The sequence below is a fragment of the Fusarium falciforme genome, chromosome 4 (assembly GCF_026873545.1).
Source record: "Fusarium falciforme chromosome 4, complete sequence".
In the NCBI taxonomy this organism is placed as follows: Eukaryota; Fungi; Ascomycota; class Sordariomycetes; order Hypocreales; family Nectriaceae; genus Fusarium; species Fusarium falciforme.
Genome location: NC_070547.1, coordinates 2456742 through 2474379, shown reverse-complemented (window position 1 = coordinate 2474379; position 17638 = coordinate 2456742). Strand labels below are relative to the sequence as shown.

General features: G+C 54.7%; 4 protein-coding genes across 4 annotated transcripts; 3 read left to right on the top strand and 1 right to left on the bottom strand.

Moving 5' to 3' along the window:
* Nucleotides 1–1606: 1606 nt before the first annotated feature.
* NCS54_00551200 (Hydrolase-4 domain-containing protein) lies at nt 1607–3020 on the top strand (the record flags this gene model as incomplete). The annotated part of the gene is made up of 4 exons (XM_053151013.1): nt 1607–1747; nt 1854–1897; nt 2018–2656; nt 2846–3020. 4 exons carry the CDS (start codon nt 1607–1609, stop codon nt 3018–3020), a joined length of 999 nt encoding a protein of 332 aa, XP_053006988.1.
* Nucleotides 3021–3632: 612 nt separating this feature from the next.
* Nucleotides 3633–7171, bottom strand: NCS54_00551100 (R3H domain-containing protein; the record flags this gene model as incomplete). Its single annotated transcript, XM_053151012.1, has 6 exons — nt 3633–4702; nt 4752–4885; nt 5031–5199; nt 5264–5962; nt 6260–6627; nt 6681–7171. The coding sequence occupies 6 exons, from the start codon at nt 7169–7171 to the stop codon at nt 3633–3635; spliced, it is 2931 nt and encodes a 976-aa protein (XP_053006987.1).
* A 2480-nt stretch (nt 7172–9651) lies between these two features.
* Nucleotides 9652–10899, top strand: NCS54_00551000 (Hypothetical protein; the record flags this gene model as incomplete). The annotated part of the gene is made up of 1 exon (XM_053151011.1): nt 9652–10899. The coding sequence occupies one exon, from the start codon at nt 9652–9654 to the stop codon at nt 10897–10899; it is 1248 nt and encodes a 415-aa protein (XP_053006986.1).
* A 1318-nt stretch (nt 10900–12217) lies between these two features.
* Nucleotides 12218–13060, top strand: NCS54_00550900 (Mitochondrial pyruvate carrier; the record flags this gene model as incomplete). The annotated part of the gene is made up of 3 exons (XM_053151010.1): nt 12218–12374; nt 12665–12737; nt 12790–13060. Exons 1-3 carry the CDS (start codon nt 12302–12304, stop codon nt 13058–13060), a joined length of 417 nt encoding a protein of 138 aa, XP_053006985.1. The 5' UTR covers nt 12218–12301.
* Between the last annotated feature and the right edge of the window lie 4578 nt (nt 13061–17638).

The window sequence follows — 17638 nt, the reverse complement described above, 5'->3', positions numbered from 1 at the left end:
TCCGTCCGTCCTCACGTTGGCGCCGAACTGCGGTGTTCTGAGCTTTTGTTGGTGTCGTGGAGAAGCTCGTTCGTTTCTTCCTCGAAGCTTCCTAGCTGGGAAATGGCGTGCCGTGCTCATTTCCACCGACATCATCGCAATGAGTCCCCTGGCAGCCGTTGCACACAACCCGCCCGCCCCCTCCTTATCTGTCAGTCAGTCCGTCCGTCATTGTCACTGCCGTCGTGGCATTGCACCACAGCCCGCCAAGTAGGAAAACTCAGGCGCCCACGTAATACGCAGCATCTTACGGATAATAATAAACCTGGAGTTGTCTCGTCTCGTCGATCCCGTTTGGCAGAGGGGATGGCTCGAGCTGTGCCTGTTTCGCCTGGTGTGTCAGCTTCATTGATGGGGGATCCCGTGAGCGTCAGGTAAGGGGCGCAGAGGGCACACGGGTACCTGAGATGGCATGGCGGCCCGGGTACCTTAGTCGCGGAGCTAACGTTGGCCGTGACCTCTGTTGCGTATGTCGAGCATGTACTACTCAGTAGCATCATCTCCCCTCTCCCCACCTCACCGAGCTGAGATCATCCGTGCCCCACCAATAACGAGCAAGATGGAGGATAGGAGCCTTCCAATCTCTCTCCTCCGTGCTCTCATTGTTGAGGTGGTCGGGTCGTGCTCGTGCTCGAATTCGTTGGACTCTGGGGGATTGCCAACAGGCAACATGCTCTCCCTCTTACCTTCTGCCCGTCCCTCTTCTTTCTCGAAACCTTTGATTCTGGTCAGATCCCTCTCCACCTCGTGAGACGAGACGCCCAGGTCCGGCTCAACTCCACCATAACCTCCAAGACCAGCGATACTCTCCGTCCCTACTATACCTCTACTCCGACCCCTGCTCCGCCTTTCTTCAACGTCCCCTTTTGGGCCACTGTCTGTCAAAGTCGTCCTCCAACATCATCCCATCCCACGCGCCTTGTACGGCTTCAGCCTCGGCTCGCCTCCGACCTCGCCGCCGTCGACCATCTCGTCTTGTCCTGTCTTGTCCTCACTGCGAACCCCATATCGCGCTCCTGCATGGGACTACCTTAAGTGGGATCGCTCCCGAGATAGACGGCAGGGTTCAGAGGTCCATCGAGAGGTATTCACCTTTGTTTTTTGCAGTTAGGGCCTATGAGAAGGAAATAGCTACTATTGGCATCGCCTACTAGCTCGGCAATCAATCCTTTCGCCCAACACTCCGCTCATTCATTCTGTCCTTCTTTCTCTTCTTCCCCAACAACGACGACGACACGGACGCTGCCTCCATCACCAACCTACGTCCTCCGAACCTCTCCGTTGGATAGCTTCAACTCCCGGTCACTGTCTGCATGCATGCAAACTTGGGATAGGCCTGCATCGGAATCAGCTGTTGTCTGTCCTACGCCTCGTCCGCAGCAACTACACGTTTTCCCTTGTTAGGCTGCCATCTCATTGTCGACGCAAGAGGCCCCAACGGCCATCGTCTCCTTAACCCTCCACCGCTCTCTCTCTTGTCCTTTTGGGGAGGCTTGCCCTGGGTCACCGCATTTTGGACCCTCGCAGCCGTTACCCCTGGCTTGTTCGTTTGTGTCCATCCATTGTAATGCCCAGCAAAACCGGCCGAACAAACATGGCCAGCTCCAACCCTCCTCCGTCGCCAACCTCGTCCAGCTACCTCGAGCAGACCGTGTCGATACTGACGTCGGTCGCCGGCTACATGCGTCTGCCCGCGTTGGCTTCCACGGTACGTCGACTCCGCAGCAAGCCGTCGTCCATCCGCCTGAATGCAGGTCCCAGTCCCGCTACGTCCAAGTCCACATGAGCTGACCACGCCGTGCGCAACTTTACAGGGCATCGCCGCCGTCCTCACCTCGCTGCTGTACTTTAAGCAAAAGTTCGTATATCCGTCCGTCCATTGTCTTCCGTTCTCCTCCGCTTGTCTCTACCCACTCTCCGACCCGCAACATCATCATGCCGTCCCCCGCGCTAACCCAGCCTCTCTCGCTTGCATTAGGGCATTGATTTATCCGAGCCACATTCCCGCAAACTCTCGCTCCGACGTTCCCAAACCTTCTGACTTTGGCATCAAAAACTTCGAGGAGTTGTATATCCCAACCGACGATGGCGAGAAGCTCTCGGCCTACTACATCCGGGGCCCTCGTGGCCACAAGAACTCCAATGTCACCATTTTGATGTTTCATGGGAATGCTGGGAACATCGGCCACCGATTACCCATTGCTCGTATGATCATCAACTATATTGGTTGCAATGTGTTTATGCTGGAGTATAGAGGCTACGGCTCTTCGACCGGCGAGCCCGACGAGTCTGGTTTGAACATTGACGCTCAAACGGGGCTGAACTATCTTCGGCAGCGGGCCGAGACACGAGATCACAAGCTCATCGTCTACGGTCAGAGCCTGGGGGGTGCCGTCAGCATCAAGCTGGTGGCCAAGAACCAGGACTCGGGTGCTATTACGGGCCTGATCCTCGAGAACACGTTTCTCTCCATCCGGAAGCTTATCCCTTCCGTTGTGCCTCCTGCCAAATACCTCACCCTGCTATGCCACCAGGTCTGGCCCAGCGAGTCGATACTACCCAGTATCAACAAGGTGCCGACCCTCTTCATCAGTGGCTTGCAGGATGAGATCGTCCCGTAAGTCTTCCCTCTATCCGCACACTCCAACCACTACTTGATCCTGTGATGATCAAATTTGCATCACCCACAAAAGATGAACCCTCGTGGTCTTGATAAGAAAGCAAATATTCCCTGACGATCCAACCCATCCTTCCGCTTTAGTCGCCAACGATGTGAGCCGGAACATAGGCTAACGTTAGCTCCCAGACCACGGCACATGAAGCAACTGTACGAGATCTCCACGGCACCCACCAAGCGGTGGAAGCCCCTGCCCGGTGGCGACCATAACTCGAGCGTTCTCGAAGAAGGTTACTTCGAGGCCATGTCAGATTTCATCGCCGAGGTGACAGGCGAGTCACCACGGGAGAAGACACGCATATAGGACGGGGTGTTCCCGTAGATCTTTCCACGCACATCATCACCTCGGGGTCAGAGTAAGGGAAACATCACATACAGCATGCATGCATACACTCACGATTGAATGATACCCTCCGTCTTTGTTTTTGTTGCGCAAAAAAAGAAATCCTACCCAGCATCCATCATCATCATCCTCATGTACAACAACACACGAATTTGCATATTTGCCCGCTTCCATAGAAGAAACCTGGAAATTAATGAAAGATTGACCAACTTTACCTTCTCGTGTGGTGGGGATTGTCTCCCATGTGATCCTCCTATACATTGCTCTCGTGACGCCAAACTAACTCTTGGAGGTGACATTGTGTCTCGGATTACGATGCTAGTTGCAAAGGTCTAAAAGCAAAAGCACAGGCTCAACAGCTTTGACCTTGTGGCTTTCTTGTCATTGAATACTCGGTATTGGCTACCAGCTATTTGGTCCTGGGTCTAAATGGAAAGGTCATGGAATTGTTGGGGGCATGTCACAACAGAACCACTTGGACACTTTGACAATACCAAAACACGGTAATAGACATGATTTAGACTCATAGTTATTGAATTGACCTAGCCTTGGAAACATGCTTTGCTACTAGTCCTAGCATTCTACATCCCCGTCAAGTGCCGCCCACACCTTGCCCGCCTCGGGCTGCTGTGGCTTCTTCTTCTTAAGCCCGAGCAGCTTGCGGCCGGGCTTGATCGAGTCCTCAGGCGCCGGTGTCGACGATGAGGAGGTGGGCTTGGACGCCGCCCGCCCAGCCACGGCGCTCCACCCCCCTGCGCCCGGTCGGCGGAGCACCTCGCGGCGGGTGACGGCGCCCTTGTCGTCCGAGTGGCAGAGCAGCACGCCCTCGGCGAGTTTCTGGCTGCGGATCGTCTGCTCGATGCGTGGCTTCAGAGCAGCAAGGCTCTTTTCGACTGGGGCGGGTGTGAGGAAGGCTGAGTACTGCGCTGTAGCCTTGATGAGAACCTCATCGTTAAGGAAGTCAGTCTTGAACGAGAAGCCCTGCAGGGATGCAAGGTCTGAAGCGAGCGCGGTTGTGACTTCATCGATGGTCAGGCCAAAGCGAGGCTCGGTGAGGACCATGCTATTGAAGGGTTCGCTATCAAAGGGGGGTGGGCTCGGGGGACGAAGGGCCGCAGCGGCAGCGGCTTCGGCAGCCTGAGCGGCCCGGATCTTGACGCACTGGGCGAGCGTCTTGGGCGGAGCAGATACGAACTTGTCCGTCTTCCAGACAACGACGGATCGATTCGAGCCATAATCCTCACTCTTGCTCTCGAGACCAAAGTCTTCGGCCAGGAGGTGCAAGAACTGGCGGGACTCATTGCGCATGGGCTCATATCGAAGACGAACTTCATCTGGGTTAGCAGCAAAGACGCGGAAATGTCTCTCCTGGCTGTCACCCCAAGAGGGGAACTGCTTGTACAGCTTCAGCGTGTTGTCTGAGAAGGGGACATGGTCGTTGGTGTGTGACGCAGGATCGATGTTGAGAGCTGCGGCAAGGCGACGGTTACGGTCCAGGCGTTCACATTCTTCGTCGCATCTAAGCTCTGGGCGGCTTGGAGTCGGGTTGCTGGTGCTCGCGAGGCACTTGAACTCCTTTTTGTAGTTACCGCAGGGGCACTGGACAACCATCTTCTTCTGGCAGGCAGTAGACTCGTTGCAGGCTATCCTCGTGTTAGTTTATACATGATACAGGTTTATTTGAACACTTACGAGTCTGGCCATGGCAGACATTCTGGCAAGTGTGGTTGCAGAGCAGTTTCGTCTTTCCACAGACTTGCTCGCACCCCTCTCGAGCATCGCCGCACTCTCCAGGGCGGTGGCAAAGCTTCCTACAAGTATGAAGACTATACAAGGTCAGTATCAATAGATCTTTTCAAGGGCAATGATAACCTACCCGCATTGAAGCTTCTGCCCACAGATCTCGCCGCAGTGAACCTGCTGGAGATGGCAAGGCTTGTTGTGAAAAGTTGTCTTCCCACAGGCGCATACCTTCTCAGTGAGATAGGCGCAAGGAGGGCATTCAACGTCATCAGGATGACACTGATGCTCAACAGAGGGATGACCGCAAGCGGTCTGGCGCCTACACTTGGATGTGCAATATGGCTGGCGAGTGCCACAGGGTTGAGGAGGTTGAAGAACCGTTGCACCGCAGTTGCAGCTAATTTCGGACCATACAGCTTCAGGACAGCTCTGGCAAGCTCCACGATGGCAAAGCTGCTCACAGAAGTGGCTACCACACTTGAGTGGCCTGCCACAGACCTGAACACAGATGTGCTCAGCTTCAACCTGAATAGAGTCGACACCAGAACGCTGCTTCTTCTGCTGGGCGATCCTCTGCGCTGCCTTCTTTTCACCCGGGCAGCAGTGCTCTCCGCATCGATGCCGCCCACAGTTCCGAGTTGCCTGACACACCTTGAAGCACAGGGGGTGCTGGATATCCCCCTCGTGGCAGATGGACGGGGCGGTGACTCGGCCACACCGACAATCTATATCCATGACCTGCATACAAGGATCACAATCTCCAGTGTGACACAATGACTGGCATGTGTGGCCACACTTGAGCTTCTTCTCGCAGACTCTCTCACAATGAGGAACATGCTCCTCGCAAGATTGGCGCGGGTGATCCATGAGATCCTTGAGCGGTGTCTTCCCGCAAGGACAATGGGTTACCACGTCTGGGGAGAAGGGGCAGTGAGCCGGGAGCTCATCCTGTGGATGGCAAGACGTCTCACAGCGATGAATTCCACAGTCGTAGGCCCTTCCGCAGGCATTTTCGCAGCTGAAAGAGCCCTGGAACCAAGAATCGTTGGTAGGATCGTAGGAGTCGCAGGCCTCATCCTGCTTGAAGCATTCCATCTCCTTCTCAACTCGTCCACAATAGCACCTAGCCTTCACTGCCACCTCGCAGGTTCCACAGACACCTGGGTGGCAGATCTGCGAGCATTCGTGCTCACCACAAGATAGCAAATCGCCACATGGCTCTCGGCAACTCCAACCGTTGTAGTAGTCGGTATCTCTGCAATTCTTGCGAAGCGTGTGCTTACCACAGTAGCAAGGCTCGGGAGGGCTTAGCACATTGCAAGGTGGACAGGGCCCAGGATGGCACTGAAGGGTACAGGGGTGTGAGCAAGTCGTCCGTGGTTTAGAGCATGTCTGTCCACATGAGTGAGGGGGCAAGAGGCTGTTGTGACTGGGATTGAGATCTTTGCCGCACCAACACTGATAATCACCGGGCTCGCCAGTCAGGCTTGAGTTGCACCCGGGACAACGCCATGACTTATCGCCGGTGGCCTCGTCTACCTTCATCGAGGTGCTCCACCATTGATGAGCACACTTGAGATGGACGACGGTCCAGCAAACGGTGCACGACCAGACATAACTTTTGCGGGTAACGTCATCGGCGCAGATTCGGCATTCGTAGTTCCAGTTGCTAATGTCCTCCTGGATCCGTTGCCAAAGGTCGGGGGCAGTCGACTTAGGAACGTCCTGCTTTGGCCTCCCCTGTTTCCGATCAGACCGAGATCGACCTCCCTTAGAGCGCGGCTGGGTCGGAGGTTGAGACTGAGCCGAGCTTGACTCCGGTGCACTGAGATGGTCAGCATAAGTGGGCGTGTTGTGATACGGTTAAGCAAAGCCTACCTCCGTGGAGCGACGGGTTGCCCGGGGACAAACTCGGGAGCGTCTGCACTCAATGACTGATCCTGGGAAGTTGCTTGAGCCGGTTCTTCCGTTGTGGTGGTCAAGCGGCCACCGAATTGCCGATGAGGTCCCACGCGGAATCCTCCTCTTCCTCGGTTCTCTGAACCATGAGAACCGCCTCGCTGACCGCGCCGATTCCGTCGACCTCTAGATGATGCTGAACTTTCAGGTGCGGAAGAGGCGGGCTGCTCCACCTGGGGTGTGGTTGAAGGTGTACCATCAGTACCATCAGCAGCGGTGGCTTGAGAGGCGGCGTTTCTACCACCTCGGGAGCCTGGTGTGGTGGATTGATTCCCTTGACCGCGGTTCCGGCCACCTCTTCCCCTACGACGTCCACCACGTGAGCCCCCTCTCGATCCTGATGCTCGACCTTCATTCTGGGACTGATTCTGAGCCTGATTCGAGGCCTGTCCTCCCCCCTGTTCCGCCATATTGACGGAGGTCAATGTGAGAGACTGCGTAGCCAATGGTAGCGGAATGGTTGCGCTGTGTAATATAAAGCGTCTTCAAACTGGAATGACAATGAAAATGAAAATGGAAAAAACTGGAGCAAAATGCCTGAGATGGAGCGTGCAGTCTTGGGAAGGTTCGCTCGCCAAGGTTTCAACAGCCCTACTGATGGGATGGAAATGGGTAGCAGAGGCGAGAGATGTGAAAGGATGAGGAGATGGTCTAGGAAGAGGGAGGAAGAAGGAGACGTAGGACCCGAGGCGATGATATATCGAGAGGCGTTTGTCTCGACCTCAAACAAAACTCGGGAGGCGTTGGAGGTCGGTGGAGCCTTGAAGCTTCCGCGTGTGGCGAAGCCTTGCCTTGCTCTGACAAACATTGGCTGACCATCAGAATGACTCACCCAGGGTGACTGCCTCTCTAGGTCTGCAATTTTGCAAGCTCAGTTCTGAGTGGCCAAGACATTTCTCTATTCAGAAAAATACCTTTTAGCGTCTCACGAGGGAGTCATACGAGTGATTATTCAACTTATTTCTTGCATTTCTCCGACGGGAGCCTGGAAGCCTGCATGAGAAACCTCGATATCAAAGTCCATGAGTAATGTGGCTAGTGAGAGCACCGCCACAGCACGTTCGACGTCTACCGGGTAACTCCCGTCCTTGGATCCATCTTACGCTATATCTGCCTACACATGCTGCTTCTTAGTATTGCTTCGTTGGATATTTGACTACTCTCACTGTATTGGGCAAGTATTTATATTTCTTGTCACCAACTAAGTGGCTGGATGCAGGATACATCAAGTCCAGCCAAGGGGCTGAAGCAGCTTGCCGCAGAGTGAAGCAAACGCTCGAGCCTTGACGTGCTAATAAAAAAGTATGACTCTGGTTGCACAAGACCTGAATGAGGCTCGCTCCTCCCCCGAGTGTTATTATCATTGCGACTATCCGCTTTGCCAAGGTTATTCGCAGAGCCATGGGTACTCCTTTTGCTCGGAAGATGAGCAAGGTGAGCTTCATCAATGCCCTGCCCACGGTAAGGGAGGATACATCAGCTACGCAAATTTCCACAATTGCACATGTAAAGGAGGATGCAGCCTGACCGTTTGGCTTATGTGCTTGTATCATGGCACCATTAAGACGCGGTGCTCCAGATATCCTTATCCGGCCCAAGGCTACCCGCAGGACGGGAAGGGGTACTTGAGTATGGGCGCTACACGAATAGAAACACCTGCTTACTTGAGGATGCCGTAATGAACCAGCTAGAGGAACATTCGATATGAATATAAATTAACTCTGGGTCTGGGTGTTTCAGCCCTGTGAGGAGGCATCGCTCATCCAGTGCTCCACATCGTGTGAAGATGATTACTCGAGGATGGAGCATAGCAGCATTGATTAGACATACAATTAGAGCGAGCAAAGTCTGTCATAGTTGGGCGCGATTCCTAGCCGACAATCTATCCAAGTTGCAAGTGGAGGTCAGGTGTGAGACTGTTACTCATGAATAGCTTCACCAGCAATGTAACACAAGCGTGAGCTACGCAATTCGAAACCCTCACATCCCCTTGATAACTTGAATCAAGTATGTACCAGAGAACTGAGAATTAAAGCATTAAGAGGCTGCTCTAATTTAAGGCCACAAAAGCTTACGTGAGTGGATGTTGTTGTAGCTGTTCCACATTCTGGCCGATTGATCGGCGAGAAAAGATGAGTTTAGGTGCCGAAATCCGAACACATCCCAGCAATGGCATCAAAACCAACTGCGCCATTGACATGTCAAGCTTTTTTTATCTCATGATTTCGAGATCGCCGCTGGGTAGCGGAGATAGAGCGGACTTTGTGGCCCTCCCAGTTATCATAGTGCGAGGACTAGATGAACCACCAAGAAGGACCATTATTACTTCGGCCATGAAACTTTGAGAGATCATTTCAAATCTTCAAGGAAAATGATATTCGAATTAACATTCTTCTTGAAATTTCCCTGCCAACATTGTAGATAGGTTGTGCCGGTTTTCCGTCTGGCCATCTTCGTATAAAACCTCGCAACAAGTGATGTAATGGTTCTCCACAACTCTTGTAAACACCCACAATTAGAACAATGCCTCAAATCCCTGAGTGGCCAACCGCCCAGTTCTGTAACTGACGATCTCTCGTGTTAGTTTTCACAGCAGGGGTGATAAGGATGAAGGCTGGAATCTTGATCAGTGGACCGCTGGGTCCGCCATCCCTTTCGTGTTTCTGTGCTCAAATACTATGCTGTCCCCGCCAAGAGGAGATACACTCAAATTCCTCACACTTTTCTAAACGATTGCTTGCTTCACGTAAAATTAATAATGCCTTGTTAATGCTTCGAGGTAAATCCAGTTGAGCTGATCTGTAAACGACCTATCACGTACTTACTTTGTCATAGGTAGCTTATCCATTTACACCAAGGCTATAGTTGCCCATTCTTTACCTCGACAACCATGAAGCCACTGTTCTTTCACCTGATTTTGGGCTCCTTTTGGCTCCTGTTATTCCGATATTGCCAGCGAACCTCTTTCCATGACCCCTCGTCCTTGTTTTACGACTCAGATCGCGCATACACCCGAAACTACTCAGCAACTCGAGAATTGGAAGCCGACGAATTCCTCAAGAGAGCCTCCTGGACACCCGCAACAGCAAAGCGACCATGGATATATCACGGCCGAGACCAATTCGAAAAGCCAGATGGATACAGGATATGCATCGGGATCCCTAGTGTCAGGAGAGAGAGGGAGCAGTTTACTGGACGGACGATAGCCTCCCTACTCGACACTCTAAGCCCAGAAGAGCGGAGACTGGTCGACTTAAAGATCCTACTGGCGGACGATGTGCCGCAGAACCACCCGGCTTGGCAGCAGCCATGGCTCCATAACGTTGCCGACGAAGTGCTAGTTTACGGACAAGAGTCGGGCGACAGGACCGACAACGCTCAGCGCGTCACTTCAATCTCGCGGCGCTCAACCATTGGTGACGATCGAAACAAGAGGGTTCAGCTGGACTATGCCAATGTGATACGCGCATGTCGAAGCACGGAAGCTGACTACTTTGTTCTGGTCGAAGACGACGTGATTGCTTCGCGAGACTGGTTTCGGAGACTGCGCAAGTCGCTTGAAGAGACTGAAGCCAGGAACACGGGAGCGGATTGGTTCTATCTTCGACTGTTTTATTCGGAGACTCTCCTGGGGTGGAACTCAGAAGAGTGGCCGGTCTACCTGCGGGACTGCATCCTCACTTACACGGCGGTCATCCTGGTTGTGTTATTGGCGCGATGCAGGTCGGCGGTATTAAAGCCAATGAGGTCAACAGATCTCATCAAGCCAAACGTCTCTCTCATAATCCAGACCCTATTTTGGGTGACAGCTTACCTAGCCTTGTATTTCATGGCTGGTAGACTATTGGTTGACCCGTTTGGAGTTGGCGTCCATGAGATGCCGCGTTATGGCTGCTGCGCTCAAGGCCTTGCCATGCCTCGTCGGCATCTGGGGGCATTGGAGAATCAACTTCGAGAGCCACCTCACCATCTCCCCGGGGATTCGTTCGTGGATATGGTGGCGGATCAGGAAGGCCTCAAGAAATGGGCCATGGTTCCAAGTGTGTTGCAACATGTGGGTGTAAGAGGTTCATCAGAACGCGGGGGATACTACAAGACCACATGGAATTTTAGCTTCGAGAAGGGTCTAACCGAATAGAATAAGGTAGCCGTGTATCACAAGTTAATAACCGAGCTACAACGATGTGATGGACCTAGGATATCAGGTTTCCTTGCTAAGGGTGCGCGTAGGACTACCCTACAGATTCGGTCAACTCGGCTCATTGGCAACACACCTCGGTCAACGGTTAAAACCCCGGCACGGTCATTGATGTCCTATACACTCCCAGGGAAGAGCACCTCAAGGCAGTCTCGGCATGACGAACAAACGGAACCGATCACGTTGACAACACAAACCTGACCAAGTATTGGAAGGCATCGGGAGAGGCCGGGATAGCGGACCCGGCTCCGGAAGCCCGTCTCAGATGGGGGCGGCTCCTCCAGATGGTCGACCAACCCCCGGATCAGCCAGCTGTTTGGGGAAAGCTTCCCTGCCCAATGACGAAGCCAGTGGCACAGGCACACCTGCTTGGTGGATCTTGCAGAAAGAGACGGATTGTCCGTCAAGCTTCCCAAAACATGGCGGTCTGTGAGATTGCCGACATGTGCGAGCATGGAGGAGCCCAGGAGCTTTGAGACCCCTGGACAGCCGGAGCTCTGGATGTACATGTATCTGCACCCTTATCGTCTTTGACAGGGAAGCATTCCAATGGAACGCCACGCACAAATGGGAAAGACGATAAGCTGAATTGCTTGCCAATCCTTACCCCAAAAGCCGGATCTCTGTTCGTGGCGCTCAACGGCTTAGGGAGTGCAGAGTCAATTGGAGGCTGTACCTGGAAGGCCTCAACACCACACCAACGACAAGCACAAGCACCATCAACCTTGAGCCCCCAATATCCGTCTGGGGTATGGATGGAGTGCAGAGGAGCTCCCAGGCCCGCCCCGCAGCCCGCCCGGGATGATATCTCGTGCTATGGGCAGAAGCTTAGCGTGGCGTCAGCCTGGAGCTGCTACTGTTCCAACACGCCCCCCTTCCACAGAGTAGCAGATCCATCCATGAATGCTTTTTTCGTCGCCCAATGTCGTGGTGTGGACGGGCAACCTCCGAGGTCCCCCCATGCATCAGCTCCAGCTCCAGTTCCAGACCGTCGGTGAATGATGGGGAACGGCCTCGGTGTCGATTGGAATTCGACGCCTCGAGCAGAATTTAGATCTTACATCAACATTCGAGTGCGTCGAGGTGCGAATGTCTGAGGATGCTGGGAGCGAGTTCGGAGCCAGTTGGGAGCTGCGTCCGCCCTCGTCAGTGGGAGACGTTGGGGTAGCACAGGCATCCACGTGACCTCTCAACGTCGCCGATGCCAATTTTCGGCGGCGAAGGTTGATTTTCGGGGGGCGGGCCAGCAAATCTGGGATTCATTATCAACCTCACCTCCAAACGACGAAAAAACCGCTCCTTCACCTCAACCCCCCGCGAGACCGACCCCAGATTATTCAAGATGGCTGCAATCATCAAGGCTGCTAATGCCAAGATCCGGTCCAACCCGGTATCTGATTACATCTGCTCGACCCGTACGTTCCCAGAATCGCCCTTGTCATGCTTTTCCCAAGAGCTCCGATTCGTCGCCGAGAGCGCAAATATGTGATGTCGCGATCCAACACTTGAACCGACGACTGTTATAACTCTCGTGGAGTGTTTTGGACACTGGGGAATAATGCGCACAAGCTGTGTCTCTTATCGCTCAAGTCAATTGACGTGCGGACAAGCTTGAAGAAGCTGCCAGCTACAACTTGGTCATCGACTGCGGCAGCTTCGGAGGCGTTGATATGCGACAATGTAGACTGACTCTTGACTATTCCAGACTTCTGGGGTCCCGTCTCCAACTTTGGCATTCCCCTTGCCGCCATCATGGATACACAGAAGAGCCCTGAACTGTAAGACTAACCCTCCTCTGCGTAGAGGTCGTAACTGACTCATCCCCTCTAGTATCTCGGGACAGATGACCGGTGCCCTCATCATCTACGCCGGTACCTTCATGCGCTACTCTCTGGCCGTGACACCCCGAAACTACCTCCTCTTTGCCTGCCACTTCGTCAACGCCGGCGCCCAGCTCACCCAAGGATACCGATGGCTCAACTACCACTACTGGGGCGGAAAGGAGAACATGGCAAAGGAGCAGCTGGTGCAGGCGGCAGAGGTGGCCAAGAACAAGGTTGAGAAGGCCGGCGAGAAGGTTCAGAGTGCCGTCAGCAAATAAGAGGAGAACAGACCGAAAACACCCGGTCAGGATCGGTGTGTCGGGGACGGATGCCGTTAACGTTGGGAGCATCCCCGGGCTTGACCTCGGGGTTCGGAGAGTGTCACACGCGGCTACGCAATTCCTTGTACACCTACGAGAACCTTCCCCATGCTCCTCCTAGTCGAGAGGGCACCTAGAGGTTGGGGTACCTGCAGTGATTGTGCCCGGAGAGGTGCTAGAGAAGAACATTTTTCGCTTTCCGGGGAACATTAGATGAATCAATTTGGTTAGAACAACAGACCGCGCCCCGGGAGCCACACCAGAAGCTCGAGGAGCGAGTGAGCGTGAAGAACTGTCCCCCGCAAAACGCAGACAAGAAGCCTTCCCCCGGGAACGCTCCCGAGATGCTGCTCGACTTGGTTGATGGTGATGCAGAACCGCCAATGAACCGGCAACTCTCCAGCCGTGCGTCAGTGGGATCGCTCCGAAGCTCCAGATGGCGCATGCGAAACACTTGACTGCATATCCACGACTTCCACAACTCCCAAGCCCTGCTGAGTGTCTGTATGTATGCACCCCCACAGGCGGCGGCTAAAGGGACAACGAGGGACAGACGCCCTGGCCACTTGACAACCCAGGCTACATGAAACCTCATCTCGGGAAAAGAGAAAGAAGATCTGGTTGGAGTGGGCCCGGTTGGGGACCCCCGATCTTGCGTGTCAGGGCCCCTGGGACTCTCTTCTCGTGCCTGGCCTGTGCCCGGGAGGGCCAAGGTGAAGGGCGACTAAGCTTGCTCGGTGCCGTTACCATTATTAAATCTGAGGTCACGGAGCGTGGTACCAAACCTTTGGCCAGGCGCAGTTGGGTAATGTTCTGGTCGGATTCTGCCCGTGAACGTGGAGTCGTATGCCGAGAGCCTGCCAATCCTCGTCGAGGATTCTCGGTGGACGTCGCTGTGGACTTGTAACGCCGGGGAGACCCGCCGTTATTGCCAAATCATTACCGGATCCGCGTGTTGCCTTTTCTAGCCGGTCCTTGGAGATGGGGATGGAGGCGCATCTGATGCTTGAGTCCCTTGTCAGACTCCCACATGATGCGCGCCATCTGCAGCACGTCACGGCAGCTCGTCCTCAAGAGGACAAGGGGAGGCAGGAAAACGAGCACCGTCGGGGAGATAAGGAAAATGTCGCGGACATGTTTCTGGGCTGATGAACTGTGCTGACTGGTTCGCCTGTCGTCGGTCGTTGGCTGTGTGCATCTCGCAGCAACGCCGTGTGCTTGGGTGCGAGCAAGATTCATTGTTTCACAAGCATACACATACGCATACGCAGCAACGCAACGCATAGACGTGCCTACATAGACACACACACATCCAAAGAATCGATCGTCGAGGCAAACTCGCTCCCGGTTCCCGGCCATGCAAGGTCGACCGGCATTGGTGAGGGGAAAGGCGTCTGTCAGTGCCGCGAATTGTTTCGGCCGACACCCAATCCAATCCGCGAATGTCATGAATAGTCAAATCTAGAAATGCCTTCCTCTTCGGCTCTTGTTCAGCCCTACCCCAATTGACCTCGATTGGTCTGTGTTGACTCAAACTCGATTTAACCTTGTTCAGCCGTCACCGACTTCCAATCTGGGGGAGCTCGGAGGGGTACACCGAAGGCCGACCTCGGAGCTAGCTCGCTGTTTTGGACGGCGGAGATGTCGCCGGCATAAACTTCCCAGTCGGAAAAAAGCAGAGAGGGAGGTTTCAGGAAAGATCCCCCAAGAGGAGCAGAAGTAGGAGCTGCCAGTCGCCTTCACTGCGACAGGTCGGGCGAGGGGGGAGAAATGCGCACCAATGGAATAGCCGACTTAGTCAAATCGACTAACTGCGATTCGCAATGTGCCGGCCTTCTCCCACCGAGAGAAGATTTCTTCGGCCCAGGTGAGCGACATCCAAGGGACGGCAGGGGTGGGTGGGCAGGAGGTCCCTTGGAGCACGCGCAGTGTCACGGATGCCGCCGTCAATCAAGGTCGACGACAGACGGGGGTGGTTGGACGGCCTAGGGCCAAGCAGAAACGAGGTGCCGGCCTTCGACCTCCGTGGGGGTGGAGTTTGCAGTGGGAATAAACATTTGACAGAGATGGGAGATTGGCCTTGAGAGCTGGCGGCAAGACGTCCGCAGTAGCCTCGGTTTTCTTCGTCTCCTGATCCAAGGAATAAACCACCGAGGCGGCTAGCCCTCGTCCCTGATGGCTATCATCGCCTCGTCGGTTATTGACAGTTGCCCTGTGTTATTTCGATACGACAGGAAGGCCTTCGCCAATGGACCAAGCGGGCCGGTTATCTGCCACCCCCATGCCACCTCTCCACTGTGCACATGTGTGTTTTTGACCAAGAGCTGGAGTGGGTGGTTGATCATCAATAAGGCCAGCGAGGGATATGGCAAGATGGAGGCGCCGGCGAGCGGCGAGGCGCGCAAAATGCTTCGAAATGCCCGGAACGGCGACGACGCACCCCGCACTCGTCGAATCCGCCGAGCTGGGGGGCTCGGGGCTGGAGCTCGGAGCTCGAGCGAGCTGGAAGCTGGAGATGCGAGTTTGGGTCGGCGAAAACAGCCAGGGGCCGATGGAGGGTTGGTCCCTTGCCTTGGGTGGTGTGCCCCCGTGGTTGTGGCCGTCCCGTCCGTGGGTGCGCCGTAGACGACGACCATGACGGGAGGCCCGTGGCGGGGGACCCAGACAAGGCCGTGACCGTGACACCCATGGAACACACAATCCCGAGATGCTGCAGCACAGAGATGCGATGCGGCGTGCGTCGGGAAATGCTGCTGCGGCTCTGTCGCCGTGTGCGAGAGCCTTGGGGCAGGGATCCAGGGTCATCTCGCCAGATGGTGCTGCATCATCACGACGAGTCGACACATCCTCGGCATTAAGGAACGCCCAGGGCGATGCAAACGTGGATCCTCTGACTGGACTTCCCTTTGTCCATGACATGGCAAGCCATGGGCAGAGACCACACACAGCATGCTCGTCGCTACGCCGGCGTCAGGCGGGTGGGACATACAACCTCTAGAGGTAAAGTTGCGGTGCGGGCAACCTCTAGAGGTAAGGCGTGAGTACAGGCAGAACCTCTAGAGGTAAGGTGCGCTCAGGTCGGTGTACGTGGACGAAACGCAGAGAAGCGCAGAGTACCTTTGGACCGGATTGTTGAGGAGCAGAAATTTCTTTTGCCGAGCGAGGGGAGCGAGCGCACACACCACGGCGCAGCGTCGGTCGCGTTGGACTGGGCAAGCGGTTGTTGTTGAGATTATATGAAAAGCTTGGGAGATAGATACTGAGATATAGGCCGATAGAGCTGATAGAGACCAAAACCTGAGCCAAAATAAACAAGTCATGGCCAGGACAGCTGCGCACTATCGATGGGTGCTGATTGGCCAATGGCTTTTGGCTGAGCCAGAGAAAGAGCGAGTTGCGTCAACTCACCCGCGCGACCTTTTTTTTTTCTGCTTGGCTCGCTTTTCTCGTCGCAAACAACACCGAGACAGATCATGGCCCCCATCCACAGCCGTCCATAAGCCAATAGCTCATCTTGTCGCACTAGTTAGTTATGCATCCAAATCCACTCGTTCACTTTCCTCATCTCCAACAGCCGGTGCTTGGTCCGCCTGAGTCTGTTCGGCCATCTGATAGGTGCTCTTCCAGTGTCGCTCGTTTCTCCCTCGTCCTCACCACCATCCATGGATCTTGTTATGCCCATCCATTGCCTCCCGTCCCGGCCGGGACTTGTGAATCTGCCACCACATCTCGCACCATACACGCCCCCCATGCCCCCATCTGTCTTGTCATTTTGTCTGTTCCCGGGCGAGGCGCGGGTCAAGTCCATCATCAACCCATGTCGATGGTACACGGTGCTCACGATGCGTGCTGCGGCGCACCACCACCACGTTTCTCCCAAGTGCATTCCCCCCCAGTTTTCCGGGGTCTAGTCTACCATGCCTCTGTCTGCGCTGCTCCTCCTCCTCCTCCCACAGCCGCCTTGCTGTACAGTTGCTGCTGTTGCCTCTGCCTCTGCTTCTCCCGCCGCTCTATGCATACATAGGACGCAACCCCCCGTTGCTGGCTGCAGCACCTCGACCGGCCCGGTCCAACAGCATCCATGAATATCTCCATGGATCCGTAGATGCCAGATGAACGCCTCCCGGGAGCCCAGAAAGGTAGCCTGCCCAGTGGGAGAAATGACGACTGCTTGCCTGGACAACAGAGACAGGAACAGGGTCTAAGAAATCTGGCTCGGCGAGGTACCTGCAGTGTCCTCCGCGGCTATATGGCCGAGCCAAGTCCCACCCCCAGCTCCGTTAGCTGGTGATCGTCTGGAGACTTTTTTCTTCTCCTCTCATTTCTGCCGTGATCAAATGGTATTCAAAGTCCGCACCTCTATTGCCGTTTTGGTATGCTGGACGCGAGCCCTCAAACTCCGATCAAGGTCCGTTGAAGACACGGCTGGTAAACCGCCGACTAAATTGGTAGCGGGTGGGATGGTTCCTTGGTCTCAACCGCCGGCTCTATCAAGCTTCGGAGGGGGCAGACGGAGCTGCCACGGACGTTCTCTGA